At 43.7% G+C, this 25877-nt stretch overlaps 1 protein-coding gene across 7 annotated transcripts in view; it reads left to right on the forward strand.

The window, feature by feature from the left end:
- Positions 1-25877, forward strand: part of Cacna1e (calcium channel, voltage-dependent, R type, alpha 1E subunit) — a 468116-nt gene that overhangs the window by 170295 nt on the left and 271944 nt on the right. For all 7 annotated transcript variants that reach the window (XM_005374993.2, XM_013521375.1, XM_013521398.1 and 4 more), the window contains 2 exons: positions 9454-9559; positions 10364-10503. In XM_005374993.2, coding sequence (XP_005375050.1) covers positions 9454-9559; positions 10364-10503 — 246 coding nt within the window. The remainder of the gene's footprint in view (positions 1-9453; positions 9560-10363; positions 10504-25877) is intronic.

The raw sequence follows: 25877 nt of genomic DNA on the forward strand, positions 1-25877 counted from the left end.
TCAGTTTCTGGAACTGTTGCTGCACGTGATTTGAGGATGCATTGGCTTTCTTGGCCCCCAGGGTTGAGAGTAGGGCTTTCCCCCTTGGCTGTACATTAGAATTAGCCTGGGAACTTCTAGAAATGATGCTGCCCAGACTGTGTCCAAGACACATCTGAATTTCCGGAGGTATGTACTCTGTCCTTAATTTTAAAAGCTTTCCTGGTGGTTCTGCAGTTCAGCCAAGGTTGAGATCCACTGATCTTCTGGAGAGAGAAGTGAACCATACCTGATTTGTTTCTGTTTATTTCGACTGTGTTTTGATTACATGTACCAGCCAATTCCTCTCAGTTCTCTTGTGGGCTATAGTGAAAGTGGGAGCCCCCTGGGTGTCCCTGGATTCAGCCTGAGAGAACAGGATGATTAATTCTTACATTATGCTATATTGGCAGAACCATTCACCTGTGGCTGCTTCTGGCACACCTCCAGCTGCACAGGTAAGAGCCTTCTGTGATGAGGGTAATGCTCAGACTTCCTCAATGCAAGTCAAAGTAAGGGGCGATTTGAGGCTAAGGGACAGAGTGAGTCATGCTCACCTGCGAGGCTGTTGAGTAAGTGACTGAAGACTCATTGGCCTTCTTTCCTACCTGGATAATTAGCCCCTGTGCATGGGAGAGTTGACTTGCATGACAGGCATCAAATACAAGAATCTTCTCCTCAATGTCCTTGACCCTGAATTTCCCACAGACGGAACTTTAATAGTGGGTGCTAGAACTGGATTGTCCTGGCCCTTCAGTGTCCTGTTTGTGTATCTTCTCCATATTCTATGTTAGCGATATAAGTTGGTAGCTTGAAATTGGCCGTGGAGAGAATATTTACACGCTAGAAGCTGGCAAATGCTACACATGAGCACTTTTTTCCTCAGTGTTCAATATTTAATTATTAGCACCACACTTCATTTGCTCCTTAACAAAGTAACCCACTCACTTGTGGAGTAGCAGAAGTTCTTCTCTTACCCTTCTGGAATAATTTAAGAAGAATCTAAGCCCCCTATTACAAGATATCTCTCTGGATATTTGAAAACAGCTATGATATCTCAAGTCTTCTCTTTCCAAGCGGGGTATCCTTAGTTTCTTCAACATTTTCTTATGCATTTTGCAGGCTCAGTAGATGTCTTTGCACACTGAGGTACAGTTGCGGCATTTTCAAAGAAAACAAACACTCTCCTAGAGATGATAGATGGACTCTTTCACAAAAGCCCTCCTTCCAAGTACTGGGGATTGAACCCAAGCCTTTGCACTGAGCTACATTCCCAGCCCCTTATTATTATTATTATTATTATTATTATTATTATTATTATTGTTACTGTTATTTTGATACAGGGTCTCACTAAGTCACTAAGTTGCCCAGACTGGGCTTGAACTTTTAATCCTGCTGCCTCAGACTTCCAGAGTGCTAGGATTACAGGTGAGCACTGCCATGTCCAGGTCACAAAGGCTTTGCATTTTCTTTACATACTGAGTGCCATCTGATGCTCTGTGATGCAGATGTTTCACATGAAGCAGTGTACAGTCTTGAGTGTGGCCGCTGCCTGCAGCTCACGATCCTTTCTTAAAGTGCACATTGCTGCCAGTGCTCTTGATGGGCTCGATTTGTCAGAATATCATCAAAATACAAATTCTGGTTTCTGAAACAAGTAATTTCTGCACTGCTGTTTTGTTTTCTTTCACAGGTTTTCAATGTTCCCCTTTCTATTCTTCCCTTTTCTACTGCATTCAATCATTTGTCTCTCCTGATCACCAAAACGGTATCGAATGACAGCATTCTAAATCCAGGTTCCAGTCAGACACATAACCAATGATTTGTTAAAATTCTTCAGCTGACAGCAACTAAAAGGGGAACCAGCAGCAAAAAAGAGGGAAGAAGCCAGAGATGTACCTCTCCTCCTTTAAGAATAGGGTAAGAATGGTTTGGAGCTGACCTCAGTCCTGGCCAGTGAAAGTAGCAATAATGTGACCTTCTTTGCAGTGGTTTTATGTATAGAGCAGGATCATGGGAGTCAGGTAGAGTCCTTTGGTCTAAAAGAAATGAGATTTGGGACATGCCTTCACAGCTGATGATTAAAAGGGTAAGGCAAAAGAGCTTTTGTTTTGAGTAACCGAGTCCATTGACTTCCATTAGAGAGCTGTGTGACTCTTCTGGAAAACAGAAAGCCATTTGAGAGGTTGCCTGCCTCTTTGCTATGTTCCCAGCATTGCTTTCTTTGTCTTTCATTCATTAAGTTTTAAGTCTTTAGGAGTAGGTGTGATGGCATTTCCATCTTCTTGACAGCCAGAGAGAGAGAAGAGAAGGAGAGAGAGAAAGAGGTGTGCATCTGTGTTCAGGATTGTCTGTCAGATGGTGGATTTGAACAGAGGCAGTTGTTGTCATGGCAATGGCAGGTTGCATCCCACCACCATGGAAACCAAAGTTTAAAAACTGATGTTAAGGCTGGAAGTCACATGATGTACTTTTGTTTTGTTGTGTTTCAAAAAAAGAAAAGGGGTTTGGTTTTTCAATTTGATTTTTTTTTAAAGATGAGATCAGGTGATGAGAAAAATTGCAGTAAGGAAAGGACCAAGATGATGAAGGGGGACAGCATGGAATATGCACAGCCTTCTTTCTCCCCCTTTTTTTTGTTTGTTAACAGTGTTTGTCCTGCCATAAGTGGGTGCGCAGGAAACACAGTGTAATTTTCCAGGTTTGCAGCCAGAGCTGTGCACTGATAACTATCACACGGAGAAACTCAGGCTTTAGCCTCCCTGCCTTTGAAAGGTGATATGTGGCCACCCTCTGGTCATCAGCCCAGGACAGAGACTGGGAACGTAAAAGTGGAGATCGAGGAAGAAGGTGGAGATAGAGTTGAGAGCAGGACTAGCTCCAAATATGGGGGTGGTCCACACACTGATAAATTTAGAAAATTAACATTTATTTTTAGGAAATTGAGAAACCCTTCAGAATCCAAAGGAATGATGCCTCTCTGCATTCTGCTTTTCTGGGTTTGCCTCCTTTGGACTGTCCCACCATGCCAGTCAGCCGAAGGAATGAGTACTCGGAAGTCAAGATGGAGCCCATTCAGGAGCCCATTCATCTCTAGACTGGGTGCCTTGCACTAGGTTTACCTCTTCTCCTATGCTCTCTTGCCCCAGGGGGTGAGGATGGTTTGCTGAGAGACTTTAGAAAGCCCTCTTGGAGCTCTGTCTTTATTTCACACTCACACTTTCTGCTATGATCAGAAGAGCAGATGATAAGACATCCCCCAACGAAGGGAGCTACTCCAGGCCTACTTTAACGGGGTGGTTTGAATTTGTCTTTCAGACTGAAGGGCTAAGGAATTGCACTTGTGGCATGTGTGGCCAGGTTAGGAGGTGGAGATGTCTGTCTGTGGTAGGAGGTGTACAGGTATACTCTGCTGGCGTGATGGTTATAGTGATGGCTTTGTCTGGGTTTTGGCATTAGGTCCTATTTTTCTGATAATACTTGTCTCTCCAGGGCACATGTATCTTTCTCAGTGGGCTCAGGCGAGGGGGAGATGATCTCACCAGCATGATCTCACTGCATTTCCATCAGGGTCTGCAGAGCTGGAGCCGGACTTCTTTGGTGGTTCAACCCCTCCTGTTCTCAGCCCTGGCCTTGGGTGTGATTAATGTCCCTTCTAATCACTGGGAGAGATTGCATCAGAGCCATCAGCTCCATAAATCCTCCACTGGGGACTGGTGTTTAGATGTGCTTTCCATATTCCCAGGAGGTTCTGGGCCAAATGTCTTTGCCTTCTTCCCGGAGGCCCATTACCATAATTTTCTTTTAAATCCTTTATTGGGGTGAGCTCTCTTCAGTGTCAGCCTGTGGCTGCAGCCAGCCAGCCCTCTCCTGGAGGCTGTGACCACAAACAGATGCTTTCCCCAAAGCTTTGAGCCACAGCAGATGCTTGAAGATTGATTCAGTAGGATAATAAAAGTGACTGTGCATTTGTGTGGCACCTTACAGTTTCCGAGGGCTTTTATATTCAGGTTGCCTTTCAGCCACTCATCCTTTTGTACTTCTTCTTTTGTTGGAATGGATGGTGGTGGCCTTCCCCTGACTCATGAGCCTGTGTAGGGGCAGTTTTTGCGGAGAACTGTGTTGTTTTCCCATTCTTGTGTTACATTTTCTCCTTCGTATTCCAGGTCTTGAGAAAGATCCTGATTTTTCTCAGATATAAAAGAAATATAGCCTGGAGCCCTGGAGTAACTGTATTTCATCATCATTCGTATTTAAGATGTCTTTTTTTGAGATTATCACAGAATAGAAAAACCCTTTCCCAATAAGCACACGTGAGACTATTTATGTGTAGGTGTGGAAGGAGTGGATGGACATACACAAAGGTGTGTTGAGCATCTTCAGAGACTATTATGTCTCATAGAGTTAGCCGTCCTCAAAGAAGAGGCTGATGGGGCAGAGGAGGAGATAGATCTTGTGGGAGATTATTCTGGGCCTTGGGAGGTGGTTGAGGAAGGGGAGTTATGGCTAAAGATAACACTAAAGGCATGTTGACACATGCCTCCCCAGAGACTGTGGGCTCTTCTAGGCATCCCCAGGAGTTCTGGAAAGTGCTGGGGTGGCCACAGGCTGCTCTCCATAGATGATGCATGGCATGTTCTCCATTAGGCCTGGAGTTGGGAAAGCACAGCATTTTCTGCCTGCCTGTCCCTGGTGCCCCTTCAGCCTTCTGAATAATTCACTTTCTTTATGCTGTGATATCAGAAGCTCTGGGAGGAGACAGCTGGGAGCAGAGGGGTCCAGGCAGCACCTGGTGGTCACAGAGGTGTGTGTTTTTTCTCAGAGAATCCTGCATTTGCTGCCTGTCACTTAAGTCATTCTTAGTTCTGGACCTGTAAATCTGAAGCTGGGAAGCAGTGATAGGGCCAGGTAGTGGATAGGCTCAGCCGCAGGCCAGGCCTCATGGCTCCATTGGCAAGCGCATCCAGCACTACGGAACCTTAGGAGGTCAGCCCTCTCCCTTGCCCCAGCTTTCTGTGCTCAAGAAGAAATTGAACAAATGGCAGGTGTGCGGGCCAGCAACACCGCTCAAATTAGCTGTGTTGCTAAGGAAACAAGTCAACTGGTTGAAGGAAGGAGCATTGGGTAAAGGAGATAAATCAATAAGCGAACCTATTTTTATCATTTCCCTAATGACTGTCTTGAAACTGCTAGACAGGGAAGGGGAAAGGAGAGCTGGAGTGACACAAGTCCTCATTAATGGGCGCAGAGGGAGAGAGGAGTCGGGGGGTGCTTGGGGAGACTGCTAGGAAAGTTCATGAAGTGAAGTCCCCAGTGAGCAGATAGGGAGGCTGGAAAGGCAGGGTCTTGGGAGGTTTCAAAGCACTTTTCATGGTCATTTCCTCATTTGCTCTGCTCCTCCCCTTTGTTCTCCGGTTTTTATCCTCTCAGAAACCTTATTCCGATTTCCGTGACTGTCACCTTCCCCTTTACCCTCCCCTTGGGATGGTTTTTTTCTTCAGAATGTCTATAGCTTTAATTGATTTTATGATTATAAATTAATACATGCTCATTATAACACTCAGACAATGGATAAAGGAGTAAAGAAGAAAGCGAAAATAACCCTGCTGCCCAGAAAAACTCATTATTCTTCTAGCAAGACAGAATTTCACCCTTTCTCTGTCTTCTTTCTCTTTTAACATTAAAGGCTCTTCTATGCATGCTGGTTTCTTCTTTATTTTTTCTCCTTGTCTTTTTTTTAATAGATAATGTGTGTCCACAGTGTACAGAACAAAAAGTTCAAATGGGATACAATGTAGAGAGAATATGGGCCACCTTTTGTAAGGAAGGATGCCTTAGGCTCTCATCTCCCTGCACTATTCACTGATAACTGATTATTAATTTATTAATTAAATAAGTTATTGGGTGCCCACTAAGTAGAAACACAATGCTGGGCCCCGGCAGTACAGAGGTGAACAAGGCGGGCAAAGTGTCTGGCCTCAGGCTCCCAGGCCTCACTGCTTCAGTAGCTCCATCTGTTCTGGGTCTCAAAACGCAAACAATCTGGCCATCCGGGAAGGGCACCCTTGTACAAAATACGCTTCATATCAGGCACTGACTATGCCGGGAGTCGCTGAATTTCTGGGCAGAAAGAATGAGTCCTGTGCGGCTTTCACCATGCCTCTGAGTATGATTCCACGCCAGGAAGGTTTTGAAGAGATAATCTTCCTGGAGGCCATGACCAGTGGAGCTTCTTTTGAGCTTCCCTAGTCTCATCTTTGTGACGCCCGAGCGGTGCAGTAGCTTGAGCCATGGGCCATTATTGGGTAGTCCAGGTTTTTCCTCCCTTTGAAATGTAGCAGGGCCTCTGCCATTGGGTTTGAGGTTCAGCTGGCAGGAAGAAAGGGAGTCAGCCTGCAAAGTTAGGTCTGAGCCTGAGCCAGAGTGAGGGGCTACTCAGTGGAGTTCCTCACCTTCATTCATCCCTACATTTAGCCGCTCCTGCTGTGTACCAGGGCCTCTGCTAAGCACTGCCAGTGGAGAGATAAATCTGACTAGACAGACGCCTGTGTGAGACAAGGAGTGAGGAGTGGGGACTGCAGAGGCCGCAGCAGTCTATGTGGGAGTTGCTGTGGAGAATAGTCTCAGGGTGCACAACTGCCAGGACCTGTCTTGCCTGCTCATTTACTTTTAGATCTGTGGTTATTACTTTCATGCAAAGAAGACTCAACCCTCAGAAGTAATCAAAGACTGAAACAGACTCTCAAGAGCTAATGACGTCTGTAGCTTGGATGAGAAGCTGTTTGTTCCCAGTCCCACTTCCCAGATCAGGGCCGAGTCTCCTTGGCTGTGCTGAGCACGTTTCTGAGTTTGTAGCTTGACACTTTTCACCATGAAAAATAGCCAGATGAACCCCATACCTTTGTAAATAGTTTTGGTAAGGGAAAAGATGGGGCATGATATGGGAGAGGTGCTACTTTTACTCTAGTCAGAGCCACCAGCCCTCTTCCTGCTAATCTGGAGGACTGGCAGAGGGACTTGTGCTGTATGAGGGTTCCCAAGTGTATTCCTGTGAACAGCATTCCTAAGAGAGATACTCTGAAAAAAAAAGTTATAAGGTTAAACAAGTGTGGCTACACCGTGTCCCGTTCCCAACCCCTTTTGTGTATGTGTGTATATGGGCGGGGCATGCTGTATAGAGTAGTATAGAAAGCTACAAGAGGTCTTGCTGGGAAGAAACCTACTTAACTTTATTTAACCCAGGCTTTCTCTCATTTATTTGATTGCAAGTTCCTGTAGCACTAGTATTTCATGGCCTACATTGTGGGAACTATGCCCTGAATGCCCTGGACTTGTATTGTCATTCATCACTGAGTTGCAGGCGTATTATCAGTTTTTTTTCTGGATCCATCTCCCAGCCTGTTTTCAGGAAAGGGCATGGAATCCTCAGCCACCACTTCTGGCATGATCTTATCTTCATTTTATCAGGTAGATCTGGGGATTTTGAGTGTCATCATCAGTCACAGGATAGCCTGGCCCTTGCAGGGGCCTTGTGTCCTATCCTTGCTCCTTGCCTTGGGATGGTCCCTTGTTGCTCTGTGTTTGTTAGAGCTCTGCATTAGAGCTGCTCATGGGGATGAGGAATTATCACACTGTGATCAGTGGGGTTTGGTGTCCTTGACTGCATGTGTTTGTGGGCTCAACCTGAGAAGGTAGACATGTGAGCTAGGTATGTGCCGGTGCTATGCTTAATTCTCAGAGGCTGAGCTTGGTATCCAGGGAGTTTGAAGGAGGAGGAATGGCCAACGGTGCTGGTGGGGTTTTAGTTGATAAGGCTTTCCTCTGGCTGGGAGGGCTCAAGTAAGCACAGTGGGATGGAGGCAGGGATCTGGCTCCAAGGTTCTCTGAGGCTCACACAGGTTCCAGATTTGGTGGCTGGTGGCAGGGAAACAGAGGCCAGCAGAGCTGTCTCTGGGGTAGGGATGCTGTGTGATGCTGGGAGTGTGTGGGAAGGAAAGATGGCCAGCTGCTGGAGAATGTGTGTGACTCAGGGATGCATGTGATGGGGGAGGAGATGGCACTGCCAAATAGGAAGCAAGAGGACTTGAGGTTCACATGCAGCCAGTCATCTCCCCTTTGCAGTCTCCTGTGCTAACACCAGGGCCAGAGCAACTGGTGGGCCGCTCACATCTCCGTGCACACTCAGCTTCTGCCTGCAGTATGCCCCATGATCTGCCCCTCCAGAAAGATCCCTTAATACGCATTCAATATTGCCATTGACAGAGACATCAGCATGAAGATGGGATAGAAAGGATTGGGGGGATATTTGTGATTTGCTCTCCCTCTGTACTGGAAGGGAGGGTTTTAGGTCCTATATCCTACACAGCCAGCGTGGCTCTGTGGGGAGACAGGAGAATGGCCTTGTCATTTCCTCCCCTTCACCAGATCTACTATTCTTCTCTCCTGCCTAGATTCTGGAATCTGCCAGAGCACAGGTTTCTCTGCAAGACCAATGACAACAGCTGGCTTGGGTTTGTCATAATGCTAGTTACAGAATAAAATCTGAACATGCAGGATGACTGGGCACTGGGAGAGAGCAGTGATTCCCTTTCTTTTGTAACAGTCCTCCCCTTACGCTTGTAGCAAAACCTCTCTGCTAGAGTCAGCAGGCTGGATTTGCATCATAATCCTGTTTTTCAGAAAGACATAGGGAGCCCCTCATCTAACTTCTGAAAAATATAACAGCAAAAAGCCTGCATTCATTCATTTGACTCACAGTTTGGTTCCTGAAGGCCTGGGCTTTGCCACTTCAGGATGCTACCTCTTTCTGCTTCCTGTGGATGCGGAAGCTTAGGAGAAAATAAGGTGGGGCAAAGCGAGCTTTTACTGTCTCCATGAAGTATTCTTCTGAGCTGGTTATTAAAATAAAAGGGGCTTCACATGGGAAGAATGGTTTATTTTTAGGGGTTCTTCTCTGACTCAGTTGAGAAGAGGTTCTAGAGGAACCCAGATGTGATTCCCACAGGGCAACAGGCAGGCACAGCTGGGTCTTTGGAAAAGCATTGTTTCACAGTGCAGGGGCTTGACAAATAGAACAGGGTGCCTGGTGCCTGCTCCTGCGTTAATCATGTTTCTTCCATCCACTTGCAGCTCTTGTTAGTTCCTGGACTTATCTCTGAATTCACGTAGTATCTGGAGTGCCTGCTGCATGCCTAACTCTGATACTTACTGGCTTCTTTTTCTTGGAGAAGGTGCCCCTTCACAGACCTACCCCACATGGTTATGTTTCACGTGCTAAGGATCATACACCGTCCTGCCTGCCTGCTTGCTAATACAAATCCTGCAAATCATAAGCACAGTGGGGCTTGATAGTTGGTATGTTTATATGCACAGCCATCTGGGAGGCTGTGTCCCTCTCTCCTAGGTGAATTTGTTCCTTAACTTCTCCTCCCCTACTCCATTTGAGTACATGATCTTGGCCACCATCATTGCCAACTGCATCGTCTTGGCCCTGGAGCAGCATCTTCCCGAGGATGACAAGACCCCGATGTCCCGAAGACTGGTATGTGCTTCTCTCCATCCACCTTTCCCCCCTTCTTCCTCTCCCCTGGTTCCCTTCTGCTTGGGTTTATGACCTTCTCTTCCCCTTTACTTCATTCCTTATCTGTGAGGAGCTTGCTCTTTGCCAAGGACAAGGTAACAGCAAGGTAACAGCCCCACTGGGACTCGTGAGGGAAAGAGGGCCTTGCAGACACACGTGTGTACCACATGGGAGCCAGACAAGGAGAAAGGGCAGGCACAAGGCCGTTTGCTTTATTCCTCTTTCCCAAGGGATTTCCCAAGTGAGAGGAGAAAGAGAGGGCAAAGGAGAGAGGAGCAAGGAAACGCAAAGCTTTTTGTGTTGGTGGTTACAAACTTGCTAAATGCTGACGTCCATATTCTCCCCAAAGAAATGACTCACATGTCTAATGTATTCTCCCTAAAGAGGGCAAACAAATTGCTTAAAATCCAAATGTGTGGGTGAGTGGTTCTAGCCTGATTACCTGACCATGGGAACTCTGAATTTTTAACTGAGGTGAAGAGCAGCAACGGAGAGTCAAGCTTCTTCAGGGCAAAGCCATCGGGGACCTGTAGCAGAACGAAATATAGTTTCTGGGGTGACCCCACACATATCTGTGTCTATAGTTGGCCCCTTGCACTGTGTACTCTATAAGTCACAGTACACCTATAGCCTCTGGTCTTCTTTGGACCCTCATTAGCCTCACTTTTTACCTATAAGCACACAGGAAGTGGTCAGAGTATGCCTGTGCTTGCATGTGATGAGGAACAATTTTCTTACTGGTGCTTCTATTCCTTATTCCCCCAGGAAAAGACAGAACCATATTTCATTGGGATCTTCTGCTTTGAAGCTGGTATCAAAATTGTGGCCCTCGGGTTCATCTTCCATAAGGGTTCATATCTCCGCAATGGTTGGAATGTTATGGACTTCATCGTGGTCCTCAGTGGGTGAGTTCTCTTTCTTGCTCTCCCTCTTTGTGTATGTGTATGTGTATGTGTATGTGTATGTGTATGTGTATGTGTATGTGTATCTGTAGTGGCTGGTGCAGTTACCCTACAGTGGAAAGACAACAGACTGTGGAGTAGACACAGAAGAAAATATCCAAGGATAAGACTCCCTGTGGTGTTGGACCACAGAGGACCAACCTCAAAAGGTGTGGGAGTGCCCTTTGGAGGTGTTTGTGGTATTAGACAGAGGCTGTGGAACTCTTGGGCAGGTCTGGCTTTCCGTTCTGTGCTTGGCTAGATTGTTGAACCCCCACTTTCCTGGGGTGGGAGGCTTTTCACTTCAGCAAGCAATTGCCCTAGCCTGAGAGGTACCCCCGAGTTGAGCCAAAAGGTACAGGTGAGTACGGTTTCTGTTGGTGTCTGGAGAAGACCCTGACCCTATTTTCTAAACTGATCATTAAGACTCATGTTCTGACAACAGAATTTTTTTAATGGTTTGCATATTTATTAATATGCAAATAAGAAAGTGTCATGTTAAAATATTTGATAAGTCATTCCTTGGAAATTAATATAGTAATGCTATCTTGGGCCTGCCCCGGCATCACAGGGGCATATGTAATGCTGGTACATTTATTAAATATCTGATAAAGCATTCTTTGGGGTATAACTATTGTGAAAGACATATGGCTGGCCCTGCAATTTCATAGCAGATATGATGAGGCTTGACAATGGTGGTAGTAGGCATGCCACACTGGATTTCTGGGGCATGGTAGGTCTCCATGTCAGGTGGCTCCTGGTGCCTACAGGGGAGGGAAGCAGTACGGTGTAGACATGGCAGCTATGGGTATGGTCTGGAAGTTCCCTTCTGCCTGGTCAGCATGCAGAGCTAAAGAGCTGGAGTATGTCACCACCTTCAGACTGACCAAAGGAGAGGGGAAAAAGAGGAAATTTTTCCAAAGAGTAATTGGGTGGGATAGAAAGTAACCAAATCTGTGAAGGATAAGGGATTGGGAACCATTGTCTTGTGGGATAGACACGACACTAATCTTTGACCTTTATACTGATTGTAATTGAGTGAAAGAAAGAGTGGAAGGTATAAGTGACTGAAATAGAGCTTGTAAGTAGCCAACCCCTTGAAATAGGGACTGGATACATTGGTATGGGTGACTATTCATGTTTAAAAGCATATGTTGCCTTATAATGAGATTTTCTAGGAGTTATTTTCTTAAAAAAAAATCTGCTACTGGATTTTAAGTATAATTTAGTATATGAAGGTACATTTTGTACACAGTATTATAGAAGTACATTGTCATAGAAAGTGTAGTATGCTTGAGTGATGTTTTAAATGTCTCTGAAACAAATATGTACTGTACAAGAAAAAACCTAAATGGGAATCTGAGTCACTTAGAAATGCTGTGATTCTGTCTAGAAGTAAAGTGCTGTGTAGTGTATGGTATTATTTGTCAAGATTGGTCTATATGTGTCAGAGACCATTTGAAATTTTTTGTTGAGTCCATGTATTTTTATGTTAAACAATTATATGTTCATTAAACGAAATACAAAACTGTATAAAGATCAAAAGAAGGAGAAAACCAGTTCCCTGATTAAGAAAAATTCTTGATTATTTTGTAGTATTTCTTCCCAGCCCCTTAATGCTAAACAAGCTTTTGTCAAATGCCTGTAATTTTGTTGCCTTTCTCAATATAGTATGTGCCTATCATGTTATTTATTCCACACTTTGATAAAACATCCTATAATGACAGGTCAGCAGTTTGTTAAAGAGATGTACATAGCTCGCTTCTTATTTTTGTGATTATTTGGCACTTAGATTGTTTTCTGTCTTTTGCAATGATAAATAACTATTAAGGATGCTCAGGATACATCTTTTGGATGTCATATGTTACCAGATATTTTGACAGATTGAACTCAGTGAAGCCCTTTGTATCCGTGGATTCTATGTAATGGGTTCAACCAAGCGTGTATAGAAATATTTGTGGAAAAATTGTGTCTGTTCTGCACATACACAGACCTTTTGCCTTATAATGACTGGTTAATTGTACCAGTCATTGTACTGGTTAATTGTACATAGCATTTGACTGGTTAATTGTACATAGCATTTACACTGTGCTGAGTATTATAAGTAATCTAAAGATGATTTAAGTATGTGGAGGGAGGATATGCATAGGCTATGAGCAAATTCTATGCCATTTTATATAAGTTATCTGAGCATGCATGGACTCTGGTATTCACAAAGGGTCTTGGAACAGATCTCCCGCAGATACCACGGGACAGTTGTACTTTGTAGGGGAATTTGGTTGTTCTAGTGTGGGATCTGGAAACTATGATGGGTGAGAGGAGGTGGAGGAACCAGACCATTTGACTAGATGAGGGAGGCCCATGGGAACTGTAATTAGTGTTGCTAATGCTGTTGAAGGAGCAGGTTTGAGGGGATCGGCAGGGGCCATTTGTTGACATGACCAAGAATGTCCTCCATTTCTCGGCTGGATGTCCACAGGTGCCTAGACAGGATGCAGATGCTGAATGGGGCCAGGTCATTGCTTCTGTCGTGATGTATACCCAGTCCTCTCAGCTCCCGTTCTTAGCGGCTGTTCAGACTCTGCTGCCTCCATAGATAGGCCTGTGCTTTCCATCTGAGCCTACAGAACTTTGTCTTGTCCCCTCTAGACCAATTGCTTAGCTGTCTTCTAGGCAACCATGGATTTCTTTCTCCTTAGTACATTTTTATGGGAACAGGTGCAGGCAAAGAGGTGACACTCAGCTCCCTGCTGAGTGCTGAGGCTTGTGGTTCTAACCCACTGGGATTAGTAATCAATCACATTTGTTCTCACATTCACATTGTGTGTTCATCTACATTGCATTGCTCCTAAGATGTGAACCATCTCTGAAATCAGCCTATGTGTTACAATAGTGGCATGGCAGAATTTAATTGATGGCATGTTTTGCCTTTCTTTCCTAGTGATATATTAAATTATGGGACACCTTACAGTTATTGAGGTCTCAGAGTCAATGGACTATGTTGTAATACCAGCCTAGTGAAGCAGGCAGAGCAGACTTCAGAAATGAGTCATCCAGTACTGACAGAGGTTAAGTCATTTGCCCATGTCACCTGCTTCTTTGTGGGAGATTCTGGAGATCAAATTGTACCCTTTGATCCAGGGCTGAAGTTTACCATTATTCCAGGGAGCCCTCTCTCTAGGCCACACAGTGTTCACCTTTTACCTTCCTGACACCTGCACCCACAGTAGTCCTTGCTGACAGCTCTTCCTTCCCACCTCATCTCCAGGTGTCACCTCACATTTTACTCCTGTGCACGGGGCGAATGACAGGTGCCAGAGCATGACACAGTGCCTCAAGGCTGAGGCTGCACAACATGTCAGCTCTCTGAGTTAGAGGTGGGCGCGTGGGGTGGGGTGAGAGAGAGTGGAGAGAAAGGTGGGTGCTGCAGTGTCTGACAGCTGGCTCAGCACAGACCTTTGCTGAGAGACAATGGAGGTAAGTCCTGGGCCACCACATGCTCCCTGCCATTATGATCTTCTCACATTTAGTATTCTTAGTTTCTGTAGGTTGAGGTTGTTCATGGTTTAGAAAGCACATTCATGTGTACTAATCTTCATAATCTTATAGAGAGGATTGTCTTAGCACATTTTCTGCTGCTACAACAGAATATCTGGGACTGGGTAGTTTATAAAGAACAGGGGTTGTTTCTTGCTCTTTTGAAGGTTTAGAAGTCCAAAGGTGTCGTGCTGGTATCTGGTACAATAGAACATGATGAAGGACCTCATGTAGTGAGGAAACACACACACAAAAGGGAGAATTTGGCCAAATGGATCCTTTTATCAGGAGCCTATGACCTAGTATAACTAACCCACTTGAGTGATAAGGGCCTTAATCTATTTATTAGGGCAGTGCCCTCATGGCCCAGTGACCTCTGAAAGGTCCCATATCTTAATACTGCTACAGCGATGATTAAATTTCAACATGAAGTTTTTTATTAGTATATGTTTATCATATGTTTATCATAATTACAATCATCTTGGGAAATTGATACAAATACCTATTCAACATGAGTTTTGGAGGGACAGTCATGTCATAGAAAGGATTTTATTATCCTTACTTTACAGATAAAGTAACTGAGGTTCATCAAAGGTATGCAGCTTGCTAGGAGGCACTTGATCAAGGATTTGAGCCCACATCTCTGGCTCTAAATTCCTGACATTGTTCACTCCCACACTTTCAGTCACCTCATAACCTCAAGTGCTCTGTAGTCCAAAAGCTCCATGATTTCATATTCCTTTGATTTCTGAGAAGCGGGTAGAAAGGCAGGGAAGGGTGTAATCAAGCAAATGATCACAGCTCAATACTGGGGCTGTACATGTGATTTGAAGAGGGTAAGAGCCCATGTGTCCTTCCCAAGACTTCTCCCTGTGGGCTTAGGATAAAACTCCCTGCTCTGTGGCCAGGAAGCCACATTACATATCTCTCAGCATAATGTGGTGTGATGCATAATTAGATCAGAAGATCCAGCTGATTTATTAATTGGTTTGTTTATTTACTCATTTATCCATCTATTTATTTATTCAGCAAAACTAGTATTGTTGAATGCAGAAATAAATGCTGGGACTGAGAAAAACCCAAGTTAATGTGATATGACAAGCGAGTTCAATGAGAAAGGCACTCACAAGAAAACCGAAAAGGCAGGAACAAACAAAGCTTTATTAAACTGGCTGATGGGCAGTCTCAAACCAGGAGCCAGAGAAAATGTCTGTGCAATCCGGGTCTCACCTTCCGTTTAAGTACATTTTAGGTTTCCATAGTTACCATTACCTCATTTTGGGGAATTTCACAAGAATGTCATATAATTATCATAAAGTTTACTTTTCCCAGAAGGTTGGACAGCTCAATTCCAAATGACCACTGCAGTTTAACTTTTAGCCTACTTCCCAATTTGTCCTATTTGTTCTCTTCCCATTTTATGACTCTGTTCTGCTTCAAGTGAGTGGATCACTAACCAAGGGAACTAGGGTGAAAAGCAGGGGTCAACTATAGCTTAAGTAAACTTTAAGTGACTTCTCTTAATATGGACTTAAAAGCAGAAAAATGGAATCTCTCTTGCTCTATTAAGTGCATATTCTCATTCTGTTGATAGATACTAGAATTTTCCATTTCTTAACAAATTTTTATCTTATAGAACTTGTGATTTCTTCTGCATTGGTAAAAATTCAGGAGATACTATTTTTAAGCACCTCTTGGCCAACCTGGAGTATTCTAAATTATTTGAAGTTGCTATTATACATTAATAATTATTATACATTAATAATTATTATACATTAATCTTAATAATAAACTATAGAACCTGAAATGTATAGCTCCTGCTGAGGAAGTCAATAGCACTCCTAAACTATGGTAGGATGCTTTTCATCCCTGTGTGCCCAGCGTCTGGCATCTGGTCAGGACTCAGTAAATGCTAATTGAGTTGAGTCACTTACTCCATCCCCAGAATCTCTTGTCACCTATCAGATACAAAGATAAATACTGAAGGAATCCTGGGCTGGGTTAGAGTGGGTTTGTCTGCTCCAGAACCTTCCCTTTGGTCTTCCTGGGCGTCCATATTTATAGCTCCATCTGCCTGGCTCACTCACATTCTGATCACTGTGTTTTAGGACATGAAAGCTGGGACCTCACTCCTTGGGCCAATAGCAGATATTTGGTTTTTAGTCCTCAGGGGCCATCTACCAGGTTCTCAGTGGTACATCTTAGGTGTTGTTTCCTGGATGTGGGGGCTGAAGTGAAGACTGAAATTTGAAAAGTTAACCTTTGAGAGGTTGTGGGAGAGTAACAGAGAGAGAAGAAAGTGAAGGTCAGTACCACATCATGTGCAGTGGACATATAATAAATGTTGCCATGTATTGAAGTCTGTGACAGATAGTATGTTTTATAAATAGTATGTGTAATTCTACAACATTGTACCACAAGGTCAAATTTTTAGGCTTGATTATATCCCAGGCCAATTTTAGAGGTGAGGAAGCTAAGGCACAGACAATTTAAGTAACTTGCTCTTATCCAAATGGTTGCTACACTTGTTTCTCCTTATCTACAGTTTTGTCTTCTGTGGTTTCAGTTAACTGTGGTCAGCTGTGGTCTGAAAATATGAAGAGGAAATTTTCAGGAATAAACAATTCATAAGTTTTAAATTGCATGCTGTTCTGAGTAGCATGGTGAGATCTCAAGCCATCATGCTCCTTCTCTCCTGGGGTATGAATCATTCTTTTATCCTGTGTATCCACACTGTATACAGTGTCCACAAAGAATGCCTACTACTCTCTCTGTGGTCAGATCCACCTCTGTGGCATTGTAGTGCTTGTGTTCAGGTAATTTTTATTTTACTTAATAATGGCCCCAAATTATAAGAGTAGTGATATTGGCAATTTTACTACAGCATATTATTATAATCGCTGTATTTTATTATTATTGTTAATTTCTTACTGTGTCTAATTTACAGTTAAATTTTATCATAGGTGTGTATGCACAGGGAAAAACAATGTACACAGGGTCTGCACTCTGTGCTTTTAGGCATCCACTGAGGGTCTTGGAACAAGAGCCTGCAGAAAATGGGGTGGTGGTGGAGGACCGTTTGTGATAAAACCAGACTTTGAACGAGGTCTTGCTTGCTTTCAGTGACTGGGCTCCCTGCCTGAGTCACACTGCCTCCCCAGCACAGAGATGACACTCGCTGTTTCCGTGCTGGTGGAGAAATGCAGCCTTCTCTCCTTATTTCCCTTGTGCATCCTTAGATTCAGGCACAATATTGAGAAGTGTGCTGTCCCTTTCCATTTAGGAAATCTTTTTTTCAGTTGTATGTTAAAGTGCTGGTGGAAATACATATCTTCGCTTAAATTCATAGCTATTCATGGAAGGTGATGTAGTCTATTTTCCCATCAAAAAATGAAATTAGCTCCTAGCATGCTCTACTGTCAGTTTTGCCAGCTTTGCAGTAGGAGATGACCTGTTTTGGTTATTCCTTAACTGTGGATGTTGTGCAAGCTCTGGGGAGTGTCTGAAACACTTTCTTTGTCCGGGTTGTCACCCCTGACCCAGGCAGTTACTGGAGATATTGTGAGATACACCCAATGTGCCAGGCACAGTGCTAGCTATGGGGGAGGTAGGTCTTAGTGTCCCACACCAGGGACAGTGATGGTATGTTCCATGGACACTTAGGAAAAGGGCATCCTACCTAGCTCAGGGGCACTTCTCAGGGAAAGCTTCTTGAGACAGTAACTGTAAATGGAGAAAGTGAGGCTTGAACAGGGGTACTTCGCTGGGAGCATAGAGATAAACAGCAGGACATCTTTGGGAACCTGGCAAGTAGAATAGTGAGAAGTATACCTGGAGAGGTCAGTGTGTGTGTGGTGTGGTGTGTGTCTGGGACAGCCTGGGTCTAGCTGGGAGTGTGTATTTGAACCACAGAGCTGCAAGGGACCTCTCAAAGCTTTAAGCAAGGGGTGAAAAATGAGTGAAATCCTAGTTCTAACTCTGTTCTGGATACTGCGTATGTTTTTTTCATTTCTTTTCATTCCTTTCTTTTTGTACCCTGAAATCACCTCTAAGAAAAGGCATGGAAAAGAGAAGGGAGCAATCTCCATGTCACTAACTGCAGTTTGGGAGAATTTGCATAGCCAAGCAGAGAGGAAAGACAAAGGAAAACAGGGACAGGGAAGAGAAAAGCCAAGCGAATGCTGCAGAAGAGCTAGGAGCTGCCAGTGTGCACCCCCAGCTTGTCGCCAGTGGCACATGCAGAGTGGTTCAGCCCGCAGCCTGTTGGTAGGAGGACGATATCTGGAGCTAAATATATATCGATAGGTATTTTTAGAGGGTTTTCTGTAAGGAGGCTGCCCTAACATATGAATTTCCCTAGCAGCTAAAGATCGAGGAAAGCACAGTTTTCCTATAGGAACACTGTCTCTCTGGTGCTGAGAATGTGGGGGAGGTGTTGCAAATGCAGTATCAGGGGGCCCCCTGCCCAGTTTAAATCCCTGCAGGGACAGTGTGATAGCCTGGGGTATAATATAGCATCTCCACACCAGGAAGCCCAGCAGGGTTTTACAGACCTATTTTTGACTCACCTTTTCTGTTCTGGGTGGGTGAAAGTGTGTGTGTGAGGGAGCAAGGCAAGGATGAGTAGAGGGAGGAGGCATGGGAGCTTGTTATTTTGGAGATGGGGAAATTGAGGCTGAATGAAGAGGCTTACCGGGCTTGGAGCTACCCAGCTGTTCTGAGGCAGGGGACTAGCAATGAAGCACAGTGGGGAGTTCTTGAGTCTGTAGGCTCCACTGGTTCTCAGAGCCTTTCTCCTTTCTCCTTGTCTCAGTTCTTTTTATCAGACCATTATTTCAGCTCCAGCTGTGGTCCAGGGAGATAGGTGGATGATGGAAAAGATGAGGTTAAAAATGCAGAATTTTGTTTGTCTGTTTTTATTATTTCTTCTTAGAATACAGAATTTCATTTCAGTGGAAGAGGAAGACAAAAAGGCAAAATATAAAGCTTAAAGTGTTCTTTGTAGCTCTGTGCTGGTGACAAACCCTGCTTTTTCAGGGAGGCTTCCAATGAGAGTGGCAATTAATAGTTAATGGGCAATTGAAGTGGAATTATTCCCTGGGTAGTGGTCTTTTTTCTCACATATTACCTTGGTTTCCCCTTCACACACATTTAGATGCACACTGTTTCACTGAACAGATATTTATTAAGCACCTACTATATTCAGGGATAAGGCAATGGTGTCTGATGGTTTCTCTTTCTTGAAAGTCTGTTTGCCATCCCTGCTGTTAGGAGCTCAATCCAGAAAGAAGAGATTGGGGCCTGAATTAGCTTTGGTATCTGCAAAGAAAATAAAGAGCTAGAGGGAGTGAAGGAAATTTCAAAATCTCTGTGTAGTTTTGTCATAGGACAGGGTCCAAGGAGGTTTCCTCTCAAAGAGCAGATGGGGGCCTCAACTCACACATCCGTGGGGTAGGTTGTAGATTCACTGATTTCCATCACAGAAGAAGAATTTGCAAGATGTATCAGTGACGGGAATAAAGAGGATTTTTTTAGACAGAATTAAAAAAGTACATACTCAAAGAGTAGCATTCAGGCCATCGAGAAAGATGTACATCATGGTCTGGTGTTGGGGTTTTTATGTGGTCTTGGGGATGTCTTCAGAATGGGTGATCTAGGACATGCCTTTCCATAGCTGTCAGCCCAGTCATTTGGTGGGCTGGGTTAGAATGCAAGCCGTTTGGATGGATTTGGAGTTTGGAGATATGCTGCTCACTTACTGTCAGAGGAAGAGCAATTCACAGGTGAAAAGCACAGCTCCAGTTTTAGGGGCTGACTGTATCCTTGAGACACTCGTGAAATCAGTTTTTTGGAGTAAGCTTCCTGTAAAGGAAAAAGGAATTGTAATGTTTGTATCCTGAAGCTGCAGTTTTTCTTGAAAGTATAATTTAAAAATTATTACTTCTCTTATCACCTTTCTACTGATCCTCATTTCTTCAATGTTACCTCAGTAGGATTTAAGATGTGTTTTTCTTGGCTTACATTCACTGTGGGTGATTTAGGGAGAGGAATTATGGCAAGGTGCTTTCCAAGGCAGACCACCCTGGGTGGCCTGGAGCTGCTCTCTTAAGACAGCTGAATGCACACACTCTTAGGAGTGTTTGTGGAAGAGGGAGGGGTGGTGCAAATCCCAAGGCCTGTCTGCAAAGCCGAGGTGGATGTAGTATAAGATTTCATTTTATAGGCTTCCAAGATAGAATTGAGGATTAAAAGAGTGTCTATATTTCCTTTCTGTGGATGAACTGTATCTCCTCTCTTGGGTAGAGATTTGCACACTGTGCATATGTTGTAAATATAGCCCACAGTTAACTGTGAGTCAGTGTAAAATGTGAGAATGCACTGGGGCTATTTAATATATGTGTCATGGAAGTTTGGAAATAGATATGTTGAGTAGCAGAGTGGTTTTCAAAGGGAAGAAGTGAGGTGGGGCTGTACAGATGTTGAGAGGAAAAGAGTGTGTGTTGCTCTAAAAGAGATGTGAAGACAAGTCTAAGTGTACTAAAGCTCAGTCACTGGGATTTAGGTCTGAGAGAATAATAAATTTGCTCATATTTCCCTTATTTTTTTTCCTAGAACAGGAAGTGGAGACTCAAGTGGCTAAGCAGCTTGTCTGGGATCGTGTAGATGAGATGCGTAAACTGGGGTTTGGAACCTGGTTTGCATAGTTCCAAGAGCAGGACATTGTTGCAGTCTTACCCACTATCCTTGGTGGTGAGAATCGCCTGTTTCTTGGTTGTTGTATTCAGACCAGCTAGCTGGTGGTGCTGAGAAATGAGATGATCATTTGGCTGAAACACACACACACACACACACACACACACACACACACACCCCTTACATAGAAACAGAGTTTAATCTAGTGGGTCCAATGATTCAGGGTTCTGGGCTCTGGTCCTGGGCCCACGTGCATTCCATCTGAGATCTAGTGACAGTAAACCATCTTTGCTTCAATTTCCTTTATAAAGCGTCCTTTATGGGAAGAAGGTAACACTTGTCCTAGCTACCTCATCAAGGCTTGTGACAAGCAAATAGAATGGCGATCACTCCCACTTTTCTTATTTTATTATTTATGTGCAGAAGCCTTCATGCATCATATCAATGCTTGCACATACAGTCATGTATCATTTAATGGTGGGGATAAGTTTTGAGAAAAGAGTCTTTAAGTAATTTGCCTCTACGTAAACATGATAGAGTATGCTTACACAACTAAGATAGACTACAGTATCCCCAGGTCATATAATAGCATGGAGCCATTGTCATTAATGTAGTCTGTTGTTAACCAAATCATTGTTATGCAGTATATAACTGTATTATTATACGTATAGAAACATGAAGCAGACATTAGCTCCATTTCCCAGATGAGGAAACCAAAACTCAAGGAGGCTGAGTCAGCGGCTGAAGGCCAACCAACTTCTAAGTAAGAGACAGCACTGGCACTGTATTTTATTTATTTTTTGTTTTTTTTGAGACAGGGCCTTGCTATGTAGTTCAGGCTGGCCTTGAACTCAAGGTGCTTCTCCTGCCTCAGTCTCCTGAGTGCTGGGGTTATAGGAGTGTACCATCATGCCTTGTCAGCGTTGGCATTTTAATTCTGCTACCAACAATTCTAAAGCCCATGCTCTGTCTACTGTAAAGCAAACTTCTTCTGTGAGTGTGTTACAGAACAGTGAAGTAAAAACATCAAAATCAACGGACAGCAATCTCTTCCCTCAGGACAGTGATATTCTGAAGAGAATGTTAAAATGTGCATTAGGCACCCTGAGTGCCATTTAAAAAGGTGTATACAAATTAGAAGTATGCAAAGTATTTTGATACTGTTGACCTCTCTCAGAACAGCCTCTTATCTCTATAGGACTTGGTAACCAGAGGAACGAATTTCACTGAAACTTACTGCAAATTCCGAAACTGTGACTAATTTTCAATTTTCCACTAGTTATCATCTTGTGTCAAGACAGACGTTTATTCCAAATTGAACAATGGATATATCTTATTCCCTCTTAGTTGTATAACTGATTTTATCAACACTGGTAAAATCTTACACAGTTTAATTATTAACAAGAACAGCAAAGAAATTTCAAGAGTAAAGTTTGAAACAAAGGCCTTTATTTTAAACTTTATTAATAATAAAACATTCCATCTTTGAGACTTCCATTTTTGTCTTCTCTTCCTTTGTCCTTGTCTTCTGATTCCCCATCATCTTTCTACTTCTCCTAAAGTGCAGATGAGGTGGAAGGGCGGATGGCCTGCCCTTTCTCTCCCACCTCTGAATCTGAAGGAGGAAGGCTGAAGAGGAGCAGGAGGTCCAGTCAGAGAGGCTGTGTGCAGAACTGGGCTGAGCTCTGATATCCCCTTCCTGTCTTTCATTTTCTTCTTTCTTAGCTGCCGCTCTTTTGTCAGGAGCCTGGATCTGCATGACAGGATGGCTAGCAAAAGGGCTCAAGGCCATGACTTTTCTCCCAGACTTCCAACTCTGGGACAGTGACTGGGAGACAGAGTGACAAGTGTGGCTGCCTCACACTTTAGGTGGCATCTGCAATGCATTTGTAACGATTTATGTCACCTCAAGAGGTGCCCACATCTCACCCCTCCCTCACCACCCCTCCAGGGCCCAGCTGGCCTTCTTGGTGGTCATTCCTCAGCCCACTGGATTGGAAAGGGGGAGACTGAGACTGAAGCGGATCTGAATTTGAACTGGTTTTAAGTATCTTTGCTGTTGAGGCTTAGTCAAAGCTCTGGCTGAAAGGGCAACAGCCAGGACAATGCATCTCCAGGGTTGGTTGGCCTGCCTGATACCCAATATGGAACGCTGGACTGCATGGTGAGGATAGATGTGGGAGGGAAGGAAGGAGAGAGGCAGCCAAAATTATTGAACAATCCTATTTTCAAACACTGTACTGATTGCTAAGGATATAGCAGTGGACAGAGATATCATTTCTGTTGTTTTAGAGCTTGCTGTCTAGCAGAGAAGACACATTAAATTTCAATTTGATGGTGTATCAGCTGCTACAAAGGAGAAGTGTTAGGGGGTTAGGAGAACTTTCAATTGTAATCCTAACCTAGTCTGAAGGGAGGATGCTCAAAAAACCATTGATGAATGGAAACCATGAGATACATTTAACTAAGATAAGGAAAGAAGAAGAGGGGGAGGATGAGGACAGTTTTAGGCAGAGGAGGGTAGGTGTATGGGGCTGGAGATGAGAGAGGGTCTGGCAGATCCAGAAAACAAAAGGAAGGCTAAGGGGCCCATGGTGACAGTAAACTAAGGGAGGATGGAAGGGGAGGCAGGGGCCACATCCCTCAGGGCCTCCATGGCATCTCTGTGATGTTCAGCGGGAGGCCAATGAGTGGTTTGAAACAGGATAGTGAAAAGATTTGCAGGGGAGGGGAACTGTTTGATGGAAAGAAAGAACAACTTCCCTGAATGACTGTCTGCTCAGAATTTGGGGCTTAGAATTAACATCCTCAAAGATTCCCTGTCTTCCCTCTTGCCTCCTCCTTCAAACATTGGCCCTCAACTGTAATTTGCTTAACCTATTGGCGCTGTACCAAAACCCAGTCTATAGACCTTATAATCTAGCCCATTACATTGTAAAGATTTGTTAACCAGCCCCGAGTGCAGACACAGTTCCTACCCTCTGAGAATATACTCTGAGCATCTCCTACCGATTCAAATAATGGGTAAGAATTGATGAGTGTGTGGGCTTTTATTTTCGATGTTCAGCAGAGAAATTATTTTAAAAATGCTTTGCTGAGAACATTGCTATATGATTATTATGATTTTTATTTTCCAAATAGAACAATAGTCAAAAGATCAAGCCAACCCACATGCTTGTTTATGGGATGTTTCTCTTTTCCCTGTTTCTTAAGCTCATGACACATCATGATGCTGAATCTGGAGTGAAAATTGGACTCTGGTTATTAACCACCATAAATGGAACATTTGTGATTTAGGGGCTCCTTCTCATGGGGAGCTCACAGTACTCTGTAATTTACCTCTCCCTAACTCTCTATTTGGAAAGGGAAACAGAGGCCTCCCAGTTCCCTAAGTATTATGTTGTTCTAGAAAAAGGTCACCTAGGTGCACTGTTTTTAATCAAGATTGTGGTGGTAGAGGAGGAGAGGGAGTCTCATCCTAAATTTGAAGCTTAGTAACTGCAGGTAAAGGAGGAGGTAGTAACTGCAGGTAAAGGAGGAGGAACTTCCTTCTTTCAGCTCCCCTCACCCTCTGCTCTGACTCATCTCAAACCAAGCTGAAGATAAGCACCAAGAAGTTATCCAGAAACTCAAAATTTTAGAATTACAGACTCATGGAAAGTTAAAGCAGGAACAGATCTCAAGAATCATCACTCCAATGATTTTCTGTGGGCCCTGGAGACTCTGAGGTTATTACACTGGATAAACTGATCTGCCACACCCAGCACTACCTGTTCCCAAGTACTGTTTTCACAAATATGTATCACGGTATAATTTCTTTCTGAAATGTGTGGATTTGTTGTGATTTTTAAGCATAAATACATTCAAAAGCATTGTTGAACAAGTAGTGATTTTTTTTCTTTTCTTTCATGAGTCAGTAAAGTGTAGTGGTTAACAATTTGAGCTTTGTAGACAAGCAAACCTGAATTTACAGCTTTACTCTTCTGTTTACTAGCTCTGGTGAGGGGCGAGTACCCCAGCTTCTGTAAGCCTCAATGTCTACATTAACAAGAGGGTAGGGGCAGAAAGCAATATGTATTCTAAAAAGCTGTTGTGGACTCTATTAATTGAAAAAACTTCTCTAGAGGGTGCAGTGACATCAAGAAGGAAGCTGCACAACTGGGCATGGTGGTGCATGCAAAGGCCCTGCATTCAGACCCTGGTACAAGGCTTGTATATATGCCTCATTTTACACTTTTAAAGAACATGTATCTTGCCTTGATTGCTGCTCGAGAGAGGAGAGCAATGCTAGATCTTTGAGGAGTAGCTCTGTACCCTGAATCTCATCTATGGAACTGTATACATTCTTAGCAAGCCAACACTTTGTAAGGGAAACTGAACTAGGAAAGTTATAATTTAATGTCTATGATGATATTCGTACCCTTGGTCCTTGTTGCAGGAAGATGTGGGATGTGGGATGTGTGTGGGGGGGGAGGTGGTTGGTGCTCTTTCATTAAACTTCTCTTGATACTACACCTTTTTCCTTCTCCCCAACTGTGCGTCTATCCATCTAACAAACCATCATGCATTTATTAAGTGACCACTGAGTGACAGGTGCTATACTGGATACAGAATGTACCAGTAATGAATAAAAATTGTTATGGTCCTTTTCCATGTGGAGCTTACCATTTAATCAGGTTAGGGAGGAATTAAAATGTTTGGTCTGATGTTGCTGGAGGTCATGTGCACTTGGCCCTGTGAGGATGTTGTAGTTTCATGGAAGTGTACCCATCTATCACCAATACAAATTATTTTAAAAAAAAAACCAAACCTGAGAGCTTAGGTGTTAGGCAAATCTGAGCTTGAACTTTAGCTTTGCTAGAAGTCGCTTTGGGAGGGTTATTTAACTTTTTTGAGTTTCACTTATATAAAATGTAAAAATACCTCTCACAAGATTGATGTTCTGGATTGAGCAGGGATAGATGCTCCAACAAGTAACCTCCCAAAGTTCAGGGGGTTCATATAACAGGTTTATCACATCCTCCTTAAACAGACTGATGTGTTCTTAATAGTGTTTTTGGCTTTTCTCCAGTTGGTAATTTAGAGACCCAGGCTCTCTATCTGTGATT

This window comes from Chinchilla lanigera, unplaced genomic scaffold, assembly GCF_000276665.1.
Source record: "Chinchilla lanigera isolate Chin_1 unplaced genomic scaffold, ChiLan1.0 scaffold00005, whole genome shotgun sequence".
Lineage (NCBI taxonomy): Eukaryota > Metazoa > Chordata > Mammalia > Rodentia > Chinchillidae > Chinchilla > Chinchilla lanigera.